General features: G+C 39.3%; 1 protein-coding gene across 1 annotated transcript in view; it reads left to right on the top strand.

Moving 5' to 3' along the window:
* The window catches only part of FBN2 (fibrillin 2), a 254,203-nt gene extending 241,249 nt beyond the window's left edge, over nt 1–12,954 (top strand). The window contains exons 62-65 of the mRNA XM_073344871.1: nt 1,851–1,970; nt 6,325–6,556; nt 8,255–8,426; nt 11,079–12,954. Of these exons, the coding sequence (XP_073200972.1) occupies nt 1,851–1,970; nt 6,325–6,556; nt 8,255–8,426; nt 11,079–11,453 (899 nt within the window). The 3' untranslated portion in view covers nt 11,454–12,954. The remainder of the gene's footprint in view (nt 1–1,850; nt 1,971–6,324; nt 6,557–8,254; nt 8,427–11,078) is intronic.
* Nucleotides 12,955–13,685: the final 731 nt, after the last annotated feature.

Raw genomic sequence — 13,685 nt, 5'->3', positions numbered from 1 at the left:
TAAACCAATGTTTCACCCCTTTTTTCTACAAGATAAATGTCACGTGAGTGCTCTTTTTTGGTCATAGTGAATATGATGCTAACCATTTACTTACACAGTGTTTGGGATTTTTACAGAGTAATACACAAAAGCTAGAGCAATTAAAAGACTGCAGTGTCAATCACCACAAACAATATTTGAGTTTCAAGCACCGCAAGTCTGCCTCAAATTTTTGGAGATCACGAGTAGTAAATTACATTTCTAATTACAAGATTGAGAAATATAATTGGGAGTTTGATATTCTAGTGAACACAGTAGACATTTGTTAGGCTGCTTACAACTTGCTGTTAGGTGAAACTTTTAATTAATGTGCATATTTTTTAAAATAGGAGACTTTCATACAGAAAGAAAAGGAGTACTTGTGGCACCTTAGAGACTAACAAATTTATTTGAGCATAAGCTTTTGTGAGCTACTGCTCACTTCATGTGCATCCGATGAAGTGAGCAGTAGCTCACGAAAGCTTATGCTCAAATAAATTTGTTAGTCTCTAAGGTGCCACAAGTTCTCCTTTTCTTTTTGCGAATACAGACTAACATGGCTGCTACTCTGAAACCTTTCATGCAGAAGTGTTTTCTTGCCTTCTCTTTTCCCTTATGGCCATCCCCTTCACCTTTCTTCGCACTTAGCCCTGAAAACTTTTAATTTGGCTTTCCTCACTGCGTATAGGTAGACAAATTAGATTACCTCTGTGCTTATTTTACATGTTTGTATTTCTAAGTGCCTTTCAGACTAGCAACAACAACAAAAAGTCCTTGCAAAGCAAGTTATTGGAAACTGGATGTATGCCCTCTTGTGACTGGCAGTCTAGAGAAGTCTTGGCACGTAGTCCCAGTTCTGGAGGAAGTTCTGATAATATTATTTAATTATTCTAAATCTAGTTCTACAGAGTTTGTGGAAGTCTGCAAGCAGTCCTGCAAATTCCTGCACACTTCACTCACAACTGCCACTCGTAGGTTCCCCTCTATTGAAGCAAAACATCCCAGATGCATTACTATGTTCAAAGGCATTGTTTTCAATTCAGATAGCATATTGGAACATAACATGCTGAAGCACCTTTCATTAAGAGCTTCTTGCCTGTTTGCAATTAAAAAAAAAAAAAAAGTGGATTTGCATCTCAGATGCACACAATGGTCATAAGGGTAACATTTCCAAAAAGCACCCAAGTGACTTAAGAGCCTATGTTCCTGACTCACTTTTGAAAAATGGGACAGACTCCCAAATCATGTAGGCACGTCTCAAAATTTTATGGAGCTCCTGGACTCCATGGGACATTGAAAACCCTGCAATTTGTCCTACGCGCATTCAATGTTTTTCAAGCTGTTGGATCGTTTATACAGCAATTACATAACTTGATAATCTCACTTAATGGATATAATAGTTATCTGAAGGAACACAGTTATTGAAGACACAAATCTTAAAGAGAACATCGGGACTGTGCCCTATAGAACCCACTCCTGCTAGGTACTGAACATCAGCCTCCCAAGAAACACTCAGCACTTTGCAGGATCAGGTCCTGTGCATGTATCCAACACATACCAAACACACCATATGTAGTTACTGTGGATGGGCCCAGTCTTGCAACTTATGAAAGCAAATACTTCCATTAGCTTGTGTAAGGAGCCAAATTACAGATGCAGCTTCAAGCTTGGGTGAAGAATCTTCTATGGATAGAGTATGGTCCTTTAATTATAGTTATTGAAATAAGTTGTGTGTGGTGGTTGCGTGGGGTTGGTTTGCTTACTTGTTGTAGGCAGTTTGTGTAACCATTTCTTCTTCCACATTTTTTTTTTTTTTTTTGACGGGGGAGCAGATGTGAATGAATGTGATGGAAACCACAGGTGCCAACATGGCTGCCAGAACATCCTGGGTGGCTACAGATGTGGGTGCCCACAAGGATACATTCAACATTATCAGTGGAATCAGTGCGTGGGTAAGAACGATCTCCTTTTGACCCAGACGTTACATAACAACGACGAAACACTTAGATTTTCAAAAACCCTATGAACATCTTTTAGGTTCAGAGGTACCTACATTAAACTTGTGTAGATCCTCTCTGACTTACGAAGTTGAAAGGGGTATAGTTGCATCAAATCATGTCAGCTGACTGTTACTGCCTTGCAAGGGGAGGGAAAGACACAAAAATTCAAGATAATTTCCACGGAAGGCCTGTAAAGCCCTTGCTAGGAAAGAGTTAGCACTTTAGTCAATAGCTGTAAAGTGCTAAACAGACACAGATAACCACACATGTACAAACCTTTCAATTGATAGAATAGCAGCAAAAGAAGCAAATGAAATTAAATAAAGACAAAGATTAACCATAATGAGTCGTCCCCCCGCAACCCCAAGCACTCAGGATTCTGTAAAACAGAATTAGCAAGAATACAATAAAAACGTAATAGAACACCATATTTTTCAAATACAAAGACAAACAGATGATATGATCCATATTTCTTTTAAGGGCAAGAAAGATGATCAAATATAGGGTCAGCAGTACCCACTCAATAATACTTTTGGGAGAAAAAAACTTTTTTTAATAGTGGGGAGGGATGAAATTACAACTTCACTTCTAAATCACGGATTCATATCTATCTCAAGGTTTGTAATGATCAAGAGATTTTCCTTATGGAAAAATCCTATGGATAAAAGCAATATGGCTTAATGTAAATTCTATAGCAATCTACAGAAATGAGTACAAATGTCACCTTTCTATGTGCTTTTTTTTAAAAACCATCCTGCAGCAGAAATTAAAAAAAAAAAAAAAAATTATGCCAGAGCTAGATGTCAAAAGAAAATAAGAGATAGTTACAAAAAGACCTATAGAAAACTAATAATAATTCCAGAAGGGTTACCATTTGATACCCATTTGTTTGGTAATCTATGGCAGTGGTTTTCATTTGTGGACCCCTCAAATATTTCGTATGAAGGTGCGGATCCCTTCTTAGATGTAGTCTGCAGACCCCCAGGGGTATCGCAGACCACAGGTTGAAAACCACTAATCTGTGGTATAGGGAATGAGTTGGTGTTTTCAGTCTAGTAGAGAAGTTAAGAACTGAATGTGAATTACTAAAGAGGCAGTTATTCTAGCCATTTGAAATACTTTGGTTCAAGGTTTGAGTATATTGGCGGAGCAGTGCATTTCCACAGCCCATTCTGTATTTGTTCTCATAAGAAACAGAGGATATTCAGATCCAGGACTGTCAGGCCAATAGTCACACACAATTAACTTTTTAAAGAACCAAAGATGCATAAAGTATATAGCATTTAATTTAAACGATAAAAAGGATCTCAGAAATGCTTATATTGAGCAGATTGTTAGTTTTTCAATTAGTTTTAATGTATCCACTTACAATAAAAGTTTACATTTTTATAGTAAACGGTGTTTTGTCTGGCACATCACCAACCGGAAAGCTCTATAAACAGGCATTTCTGATCTTCATTGATCGGGTTGGCATGGGCCAGCAGAGAGTTGGGGCCTGGAAGGAGGTATGGAGCCCCGCCCCAAGTGCTGCCTCCACAGCTCCCATTGGCTGGGAACTGTGGACGATGGGAGCTGCAGGGGCAGCGCCTGCAGGCGGAGGCAGCACACAGAGCCACCTGCTGTGCACCTAGGAGCAGTCAGGGAGCCACCTTAGGTGAGTGCCCCCTGAATCCTGCCCCGAGCTGCTTCCTGCCCCCAAACTCCCTCCCCAAGACTGCACACCGCACCCAAGCACTACACCCAAATTCCCTCCCTCTTAGTTAACTGGCATTTTTCACTTACCGGCACCTCCCATTCCCCTAGCATGCCAGATAAAACAACTTTTACTGTATATTGTAGATAAAACAATCAAATAGCATGAAAATAGGATTCATCATTATTTCACATTGTTTTATAAATTACGAGAATGGATATGCATTACATGAATGGGAAATTTAAAAACTAGTGTACAAATGACAACAAAAATTATTTTTAAAATACCAAAAACTTCAATTTTTCAAAGTCAGACATCAGAACAGCAAGAAAGGTGTAAGGAAATGGGACAACAACAATGTTCAGTTCAAGAGAATTCACTAGGATCTGGAAATGAGTACTCTAGATTTGAAAGAGCTCTGAGAAACTTTCAGTATCTAGTGAGGAGAGTTATTTAAGATTCCAAAAGGGAGTAGAAGAACCTAATAAAGTGGGGGAAACCTAATAAAAGTTCATTCACTTTAACCTCTCTTGATGCATTTATAGTCTCTAGCTATTCATGAACACTCCATTCATATGTGAAATCAGTTAGGTTCAGAAAGTTTAGAGCTTAAGGGACCTTGTCAAATTTTTTTTGTGGGGAGCGGTTTACAAAGAATTGAATCATTTCCACTGCTCTGCTGCTGCTTTTTGTATAGCATGTTTGTCTCTCCAGTGGACATTTTGAGTATATCATGATTTGACTATTGTGGAAATAGTTTGAAAATCCAGTTTAAAAATTTTAATGGGACTCTCAAGTATGGTAAAGAGTCATATCATCATATGCTTTAAAATGACCTAATATAGATCTACAACAACAGGATATACCAGAGGGAAGTGAAGGTGCAAAAAAGTGCTAAATTCATGACTATTTTTAAAACAGTCTTTTAAGTATTACTTCAAGTATTATTCCTACACATTGCAATTTCAAAATTATTTTTCTATGGAATCACTTCATGTGGTGCACCTCAATGTAAACGATAAGATTAATTTCTATTGCATGGTAATTTGTCTGCATACCACAGCTGCACAGACACAGAGAAATTCTTACTGTGTTATAAAAACAACTTTTTCTCCCTTGTTCATTTTGTTGCTGTATATCTGATTTAGTTTCCCAATTAGGAAAGACATTCCACATATAAATGTCAGATCTAATTATATCAGAACAACACAACCTGGTTACAAATCTACTAAAAGCGCTTTTGTTGGCAACATTCCAGCTCTGCTAAAAATGGCAATAAAATACCAAATAAACTTGTGCCAAATGTAATTTCTTGAAGCATTTTTAAAACCATGTACTGTTTAGGATATTTTAATGAACAGAGATACAGTATATCTGTAAACATACGTTTAACATGTTCATGCAGGATTCTGGTTACACCTAATTTCTCTCCAGTGAGATACAAAGTAAATTGTGATCAAGGATTCTAGAGTCATGTGAAGCTTGCCCTACCAATGTATCACTCTCTCACTGAGGAAAGATGGCCTTGTGTGTTAAGGCACGGAATATGAAATTTCTGGTTGTGACTTGCATTGTGTATTTGAGTGGGTCAGTTATTTGCTCTGTGACTCAATTCCCCAGCTGTAAAATGGGGATGTTAGTATTTTCCCTACTTCCCAAAGATTTTATAAGGATAATCCTTGGGAAGCACTCCAATACTGCAGTGATTGGGTTAGATACATACCTAGACAGACTGACTTCCATATGCAATGGATGAACATTTGGTGACTTGCACAACAATCCATGCGGCAGATCAGAATGATACTGCTGGCAGTCTCTTCTGAGAGTTTCCAGAAAATCCAGATGAGGATAATTTACTTGATTATCCCCCAGTGTGCTCTCTTTTTACATAAGGTTTTACTTATAGCCTGTCAAAACAAATTAAAGAGAAGATGATGAGATGCCCAAACAGCCATCCCATTAATACTGTGTGTGTGAGATAAGCTCTGGTTTCTTTCTTTTAGAATATTCTAAATCCCCCACCCCCTCCTGCATAAAATAGTTAAGATCATCCAAGTCCTGCAATAGAATTATGGGTGAAGCACTTCGTCTTTGCATGAACTCAAATGGCTTTATTTTAATGGTTGAGGAAACCACAAAAATACTCTTCTCCACTACAGATTTATCCTCACCTAATAGTATCCTTGGGGGAAATGTGGTGTTGGTGGAAAGCAAAAAAGAACAGCAAAGAACATGATCCTGAACTAGCTGAAAACATCTCAGTGGAAATTTGAGTTTATTACTTCCAAAATACAGATTTGAGGACCTCTGCAGCATTTGATACCTAGCTACCGTCAGAGATGGATCAGTGGTGTAGTAATTTCTAAGAAGGAGGCTGAGCCTGGGCTAATTTGAATGTCAGGGGGCGAGGGGAGGCTTACAGCTTGCATTTGTAGTAAGAGTTATAAGTTGGGAAGGACTACATTTGGCACATGCCCATGCCCTGTGTGGGGCATTAGAAATTCTAGCAATACATATTTTTCCCTCCCTGGACATCATAAGCTGTTTATGACTACAACCTGCCACGATGGTATCTTCTCAACTGGATAAACAATCGTTTATTTTGCTTATTAGATGAAAATGAATGTACCAACCCTAGTGCTTGCGGCACCGCTTCCTGCTACAACACACTCGGAAGTTACAAGTGCACTTGTCCATCTGGATTTTCTTATGACCAGTTCTCTAGTGCATGCCATGATGTGAATGAGTGTTCCTCCACTAAAAACCCCTGCAATTACGGCTGTTCCAACACAGAAGGTGGTTATCTCTGTGGCTGCCCTCCTGGATACTACAGAGTTGGACAAGGGTGAGTCTCTTCCTCCCTCTCACAAACATTCTTCCTCCCAACACTTATGATGATTGTATAACACATTGTAATAAGTGGTCACCATAAAAAGCAATGGCTATCAAAGTAAGGGCTGCAGAAAACGCAGCTGGCAACAGAACTAGTGCAGGAGCACACAGGGCCTCCAACAACTCTGCATGCTACAGTCCATACAGCCCTATGGCAGTCTCTACAGTAGGCCTGAAGAAGGTGGATTTGTGGCAAAGGCAAGCCAGGAGATGGCTCGAGGCCAGTGTGTTCGAGCTAGCTGGTGGGGGCTTGGAACCAGGGTGGACCGGCAGCCCCCCATCAGCTCCCCACTCCCCTAAATTCCCTGTGCGGCAGCTGACCAGCAGGCTATCAATTACCAGGCAGTTCAGCTGTCCTGCCTGTGCTGCTCCAGCCCTCTGCCTTGGAGATGCTCCCAGGAGCCTCCTGCTTGCTGTGTGGGGGGAAAGTGGGGGAAGAGAAGGGTGCTAATGTCAGGGTGTCTCCTGCCCCCCCCCCAAACCCCAGCTCCATAGAGCAGGTGGGGACACGGTAGGGCTCAGGATGGAAGGAGCTTGCTGACAGCAGCTGCTGTCTCAACTTGCTGATCTACTTAAAAGGGCAGTGTACTCAGAGTGGGGTCAGCATACTTAAAGGGGCAATGCGCGTCTCTCACTCACACACATGGTGTATGTCTCTGTCTCTCTCTGCCATGTTGTCGCTCCTCCCTCCATTCATGCTGCCTTGTAGACTGTGAGGCTACATTAACAATGTGTTAACACTTGAGGGCTCAGCCGAGTGCTAGTTCATCATTTAGCAGTAAGGCATTCCCTGGGAAATATCCCACCCTCTTACTCCATCCACCACCTCAACCAAGCTTCACAGTCATCATTGCTGTGTATAGTATTACATTAAATTGTTTGTTTAAAACTTATACTGTGTGTGTGTGTGTGTGTATAAATATAAAAAAAATAGTCTTTTGTCTGGTGAAAAAAATTTCCCTGGAACCTAACCCCCCTATTTACATTAATTCTTATGGGGAAATTGGAGTCACTTAACATTGTTTCACTTAAAGTAGCATTTTTCAGGAACATAAGTACAACGTTAAGTAAGGAGTTACTGTAGCTGTCATTCCCCTTTTGGTGGCAGTACATTGTGTATTTGGAGCACTTTTACAAATGGAATGGGGATATTCCTCATCTAATTGTACCTTTCCTTCATCCTATAGATGAGGGAACATCTATACAATGATTAGTAAGGAATATCTATTGCACTGATCAAGACAAAGCAGAAAAAAGAGAGAATGAATAATACAAAATGAATATAATAGCCCATTAGCTTCAAATAGTAGTCAGAACATTTACTTTGGATGCCAAATGTCCTGTTGGAGATCTATTCTTTGTGATGTATTAATGTTCTGTGTATTGAGAATTAGGGAGCTCTATAATGGTCTCTAGCAACAGATAACCATCCTTTTTTCAGCATGTTACACTATACAGGACAAATTTTAAAAAATTATTACACGGACATCCTAGGGGGAAATAGAGCTATTGTGTAACAGTGCAAGGGATTACGTGGGCTTTTCCCCCATCTAAATGAGGAGGACATAAAACTGAAGTTAAAAGAAACATGTTATCTGTCTGTGAACATTTTGAGAAATGGGTCACTCATATGATCATCCCTATTCAACAGCCATTGTGTCTCAGGAATGGGATTTAACAAAGGCCAGTACCTCCCTCTGGGTGGAGATGTAGATGAAGAAAATGCTTTGTCCCCTGAAGCATGTTATGAATGCAAAATCAATGGTTACTCCAACAAAAACAGCAGGAGGAAAAGAAGTGTGAATGAAACTGAGCAAGCGGAGGTGAGTGAATACCATAATAAACTAGCTAATATATATACTTAACACTGTCCTGGAATCAGAACTACTCCATGGTATGTCAAACACAACACAGCTGACACAAGGAGGAGTGAAGTTCTATTACCATAGTCATTTTGAAGTTCCAGATGACTATCTGTGCAGCATTCTGTAGTCACAATAGTGCAGGCTTATGTGGCCATCGAGTTTTTACAATATGATGATTAGCTTCTAAACCTGAGCTATTTATATATGTGCTTAAGGGTAAATTAATCATATTGTGATGTAATTGCCAATACCAGAGAACCACTTCTGGATCAGGCTCAAGACTTTCCTTATGTGTTAGTGTATTTTTGACAAATGGAAATGAAGAGATGGGATCAGTGGTTGACTCCCACCACAGGATGTATTTTGGGCATGTTCCCTTGTTTTCGTCAATTTTTATTGAGGTAGCAAGAAGCCTTAGGGCAAAAAGCATACCTATTAGGTTATGTAGCGCTAGTTTGGGAGACAGACTGCCCATTACAGTGGAGCTTCCCCTACCCCTTACAGCATCATGCAGCAAATCAGTGGTTATCTGTATTCCAGGATGTTGTTTTATGCCAGTAATGAGAAACTACTGATTTGGTTTAAAAAAAAAAAAAAAAAGCAACCAAGGGATATAAGTCTTCTCATAGTTTTTACAAGGGCTCTGATTGCAGATGAAAAGCATTATGGACGATTAAAGTAAGTTTTTACTGCTAGATTTACATAAGGTAGTAGTGATTAAGTTTCTTACATAAGCAAAGCTTGGAGCGCCTCAGCCAGACCACAACCCTGACATAAGGAGTTATTATTCCCACTCTTTGATCCATAAAAGGTTGGTCATAGCATAGAAGTGGCCTCGACCACTTCTGGAGAGGAGGGCTGTTGCATGGCATTGTTCAAATGTTGATCCATGGATTGGCTTTGATGGCAGTTTCTGAAGAGCTTGTTAGTGCTGCCATCCCTGCCTTACAAGGGGTTGTGTGTGGACTCGGCCTTAGTGACAAGAAAGTAGAATGTGGAATGAAAACATCTGAATTTTACCTAAATATCTCAGCAAAGAGGAGAGCCTTTTGTGCATGTCTAAGATAAAACATGCTTTTGCTAAGGAGTCCCATGAAATAGTGGCAGAAAGAGGAGAATAAATTTCCTCATTTAGATCTGGGGGAGGGGGTAGTATCAGTTAGCCACATTAACAATTGTAAGAGAAAAGTGGTTTCTTGGACTTAATACTTCTGATGATGATGATGTACAGTTACCTGATGACAGTATGGTACCACCTAAGTCATTACTTCACTCCTATCTAATGTGTTCATCTTGTTACCAAGCTATCCAGTTATTTATGTTCCATTCATAGCAGTGGAACATACAAGCACCTTCCAAAAACGTAAAAAATCCCCTCATACAGCATTCATTTCTCATCTAGTTCACTGTACCCTAGTCTCGTTACTATAGCTCTCACATGGCAGTAAGCCATATTGTTATCTGGTGCTATTAGCCTTATGTGAAATCCCCTAATTTACTTTGGAATTTTCATAGTAAATACATATATTTTGTTTAAAAAAAAAAAAAAAGTTGGGATTGGCTGGGTCTTGTTGACTAGCCGCATGCCTGAGGTTCAATGAACAACTTGTCGCAGCACCTGCAGCCACCCTCAATTTGCTTTGTTTAATCTACAGTGCATAATAGTATGTAGTGTGATAGGATTTGACCCTTTTTGAGGGCACCCTGTTATAGATGCAGAAGGACTTGAACTGCTAACATTCTGCTGTGCAGCATGAGAATAATGGGTACCCCAGTCATTTCCTGAGAAGTAAAGATCTATCAAAAAGAGAGAAGCAAGAGAAAGACTTCCCAAAGAAGTCGCAGCCTTTTATAGCTCTTTCATTAGATGAAGAACAGTTTTCACCGACAACCACCAGCCTTTTGTTATAACAAAACTATTAGATTAATTTATCTCTCCCCCACCCCCAATCTGTATTCACATGAAACACACTGGGGCAAATTCAAACTCCATTTGTGTTACATCAAAGCAAAATTTCCCCCTTTGGGAGGATCAGTTTGCTAGTAGTGCAGATTTTTTTTCACTACTCTTGTCACTGGCAGCTGCTGAACATAGTTTCTCAAATGCCAGGATGTAGACTCTCACTGAAGCTTCTATACAGAAAACATTGTTCAAAGAACTTCCAGTATAGCAGTTCAGAGTTCCATTCTGTTTCCATACTCTTTCACAGTGAAGTTTGATCAGGTATTAAGAACAGGTTGGAAATGTTGGGATATTTCCTGTTTCTTTTCTGCAGTTAAACCAGGACTTTTTTTGGAGCAAGCATGAGATGATGTAAACTCTGAGGCAAGATTGAAATCTGAACCCTCTGTGGATTTGGGGCTGTAACTTTAATTATTCTGTAAAACCTGCGTGAGAAGCCTTAAAGATTTACAGGGTGTGTTATGTGGAACTGAGTAGTTCTCCCAGTTGGAAAGGATTTATAAAGGGCTTCTTTCACAGCTGCAGTTTTTGAGAGAGGAATTAAACTGTTACTAATCAAACTCATTAATTTGCATTGCTTTAGGAATAATATAGTGTGTGTGTGTGTCTCTCTCTCTCTCCAACTATCCTTTTCTCTTTCACTTCAGATTGAGCAGATTAGCTTGGAAAGCTTAGACATTGACTCTCCTTTGAAGATGAGGTTGAACTTCTCTGAGCTTGGTAACAAAGAACACATTCTAGAACTCATGCCAGCTATACAGCCCCTTACCAACCATGTCCGCTACATCATCTCCCATGGCAACGATTATGGCATCTTTCAAATCCATCAGAGGGATGGATTTAGTTACCTGCACACAGCTAAGAAAAAGTCAGTGCCTGGCACTTACACACTGGAAATCACTAGCATTCCTCTATACAAGAAGAAGGAACTAAAGAAACTGGAAGATAGCAACGAGGACAACTACCTCCTAGGAGAGCTTGGAGAAGTGCTCAGAATGAGACTGTGGATTGAACTCTATTAGCCACCTCTTCTAGACTTAATCCAGTTCTTGAATCACTTCTGTTCATCTATTTATCCACCTGAGCATGTCTACTTTTCAAAAGCTTTAAGGAGTCATTGGACTTAATTTTTTAAAAGGAAAAAAAAAAGACCTCTATCTTTCCACCCTGCCAAGTCTACAGAATGACCCTTGCAGGAGGAATGACTGACTCTGCCATGGTCAAAAGTTTGATTACAAGGGCAACCATGGTTACTGTATCCTTTATATAACCTCAATTTAAAGTATATTAAAACTAAAGTTCAAGAGGTCAACACATGGCACTAAATGGCACAAAAATGTGAACAATTTTTTCCTGTTAGCAGTCTGTAACACTTTGGGTATTTTGCTATAGGTGCTAATTAAAAAAATATAGATGTTTATTTATTTTAATGCAGTAATATATGGAGAAATTACAAACTATGTAAACAAAAGGGAAACTCATTTGTTTTTCTTTAGATTTATAAATTTGAGCTATTTTAGAGGTATTCTTAAAAAAAAATCCAGTAGATTTGAAAAAGGTTTCCTTTTGTGTGCCAGTTGTCCAAATACTTTTAAAAATACATTTCCATGCTATTACCAGTGCTCTTTCAGCTCTGACACCACCCTCTAAAAGACATTTAAAAGGATGCTTCAAAAACATTGACTAGTCAAAAAAAAGTCTTAAATTACAATATTAGTCTCTGTAAAGATGATTCTCTCTCACTGCCTGTCATTAGGACTTTATTCTGTATCAGCCACACGAAATAATGGGAAGCTGAGGCACAACCACTGTAGCAAAATACCTTGACTGCTTGTGATACCATTAGCATTGCAGGCCAACCTGTACTGTATTTCCTTCCGATAACCTCAAGGTACCACATGTGCTACCACAACACCTCATTCTCACAAAAGGTGCTCTACATACTTGCATTACTGTAGGCAGCTGAAAAAAAAAAAGTATTTCCTTTGAAGGGAACACCTGATGTTTCACTCGGTTTGGTGCTGGCTTGGATTAATGGTGCATTTACTAGGATTGAGCTGTTTCAGGACTGCCATATGTGCAAACTAATTACGCAGTGCAGACCAGGAAAATATATTTGAAATCATTTTTTTTTAGAACTTTCATTAATACTGTAGTTATACACCATATGCCTCATTTTATCCTAGCCTATTTTGTAAGAAAGATGTTTGTACATGACATTTAGTTTTCTTTAGCAATTTTTTTTAATGTTGTACCATTCTGTGTTACATGTATGTCTCCATGGTGCTTTTTTTTTTTTTTGACAGCTGGTGCCTGTAACTCGTCATAGAACAGAACCTCATTATGTGAAATAGCCAAAGCACATGCAGACTCCAGGTTTATTTCAGTCATGTAGCCATGCTGACTAAAGACAAGTTACACTCTGTTGGGTTTTTGGGAAGGAGAACCCTTCTAAATTTTAAATCAACTGTTTGTGAGATTTATATTTTTTATTTGTAGGTCTGTATCACTATGACAACACTTTTCTTGCAATAAAGCTTATTTTGGGGTAGGTGTCTTGAATTGTACATGTATTTTAAAAGAGAACACCTGCCCAACTGCATAGTTGGATGGTGTCACTAATGAATGGCAGAAACAGCAGTCCATGGAGGTGCATTCTTCCCCTGGCTTGATACTAACTAGGTTCTTCAGGACACACTGGTAACTATGTTAAATATTCTGTCCTTGCACAGTGTTAAATTTATCCCACAACATTAGAAAAACCTAATTCAAGTCTGTCTCCCTTATACTGCTGTCCATCGGGAGTAAGTCCAGTGAAATCTCACACTGACTTTCAACCTTTACCTATAAACTCTGGGTTCAGTATTTGACCACTACAATCTCAATTATTTTTAAACAATGCTTCATAAGTGTACAACATTAATTATGTCCTAGAATCAGGTAGCTAGATTCATAAAGAGACTTGGATACTTAAGTCCCAAGATCAGGCACCCCTAGTAATAACAAAAGGGGTTATTAGAGGTGGCAGGGTTTGAACAGGGATCTTTCTTCTCATTGGCAAGGACTTGAAGCAAGGGCTCCCAGGGCAAAAAGTTAGGAGGGAGGTCCCCTACCCACTTGCAAAAAAGTACACAGGCATCTAACTCTGAGGGGTAACAGCTGAGAATCCCAAGCAGAGATACACACAAGTGCAGATTAGGTGCTGTACTCCCTGAGAAGGATCAGGTTTAGGACACATCCTCCCCTAGTATCTC

This window comes from Lepidochelys kempii, chromosome 5 (assembly GCF_965140265.1).
Source record: "Lepidochelys kempii isolate rLepKem1 chromosome 5, rLepKem1.hap2, whole genome shotgun sequence".
In the NCBI taxonomy this organism is placed as follows: domain Eukaryota; kingdom Metazoa; phylum Chordata; order Testudines; family Cheloniidae; genus Lepidochelys; species Lepidochelys kempii.
Note: the sequence above shows the minus strand (reverse complement) of the source record. Positions and strands in the feature narration are given on the sequence as shown.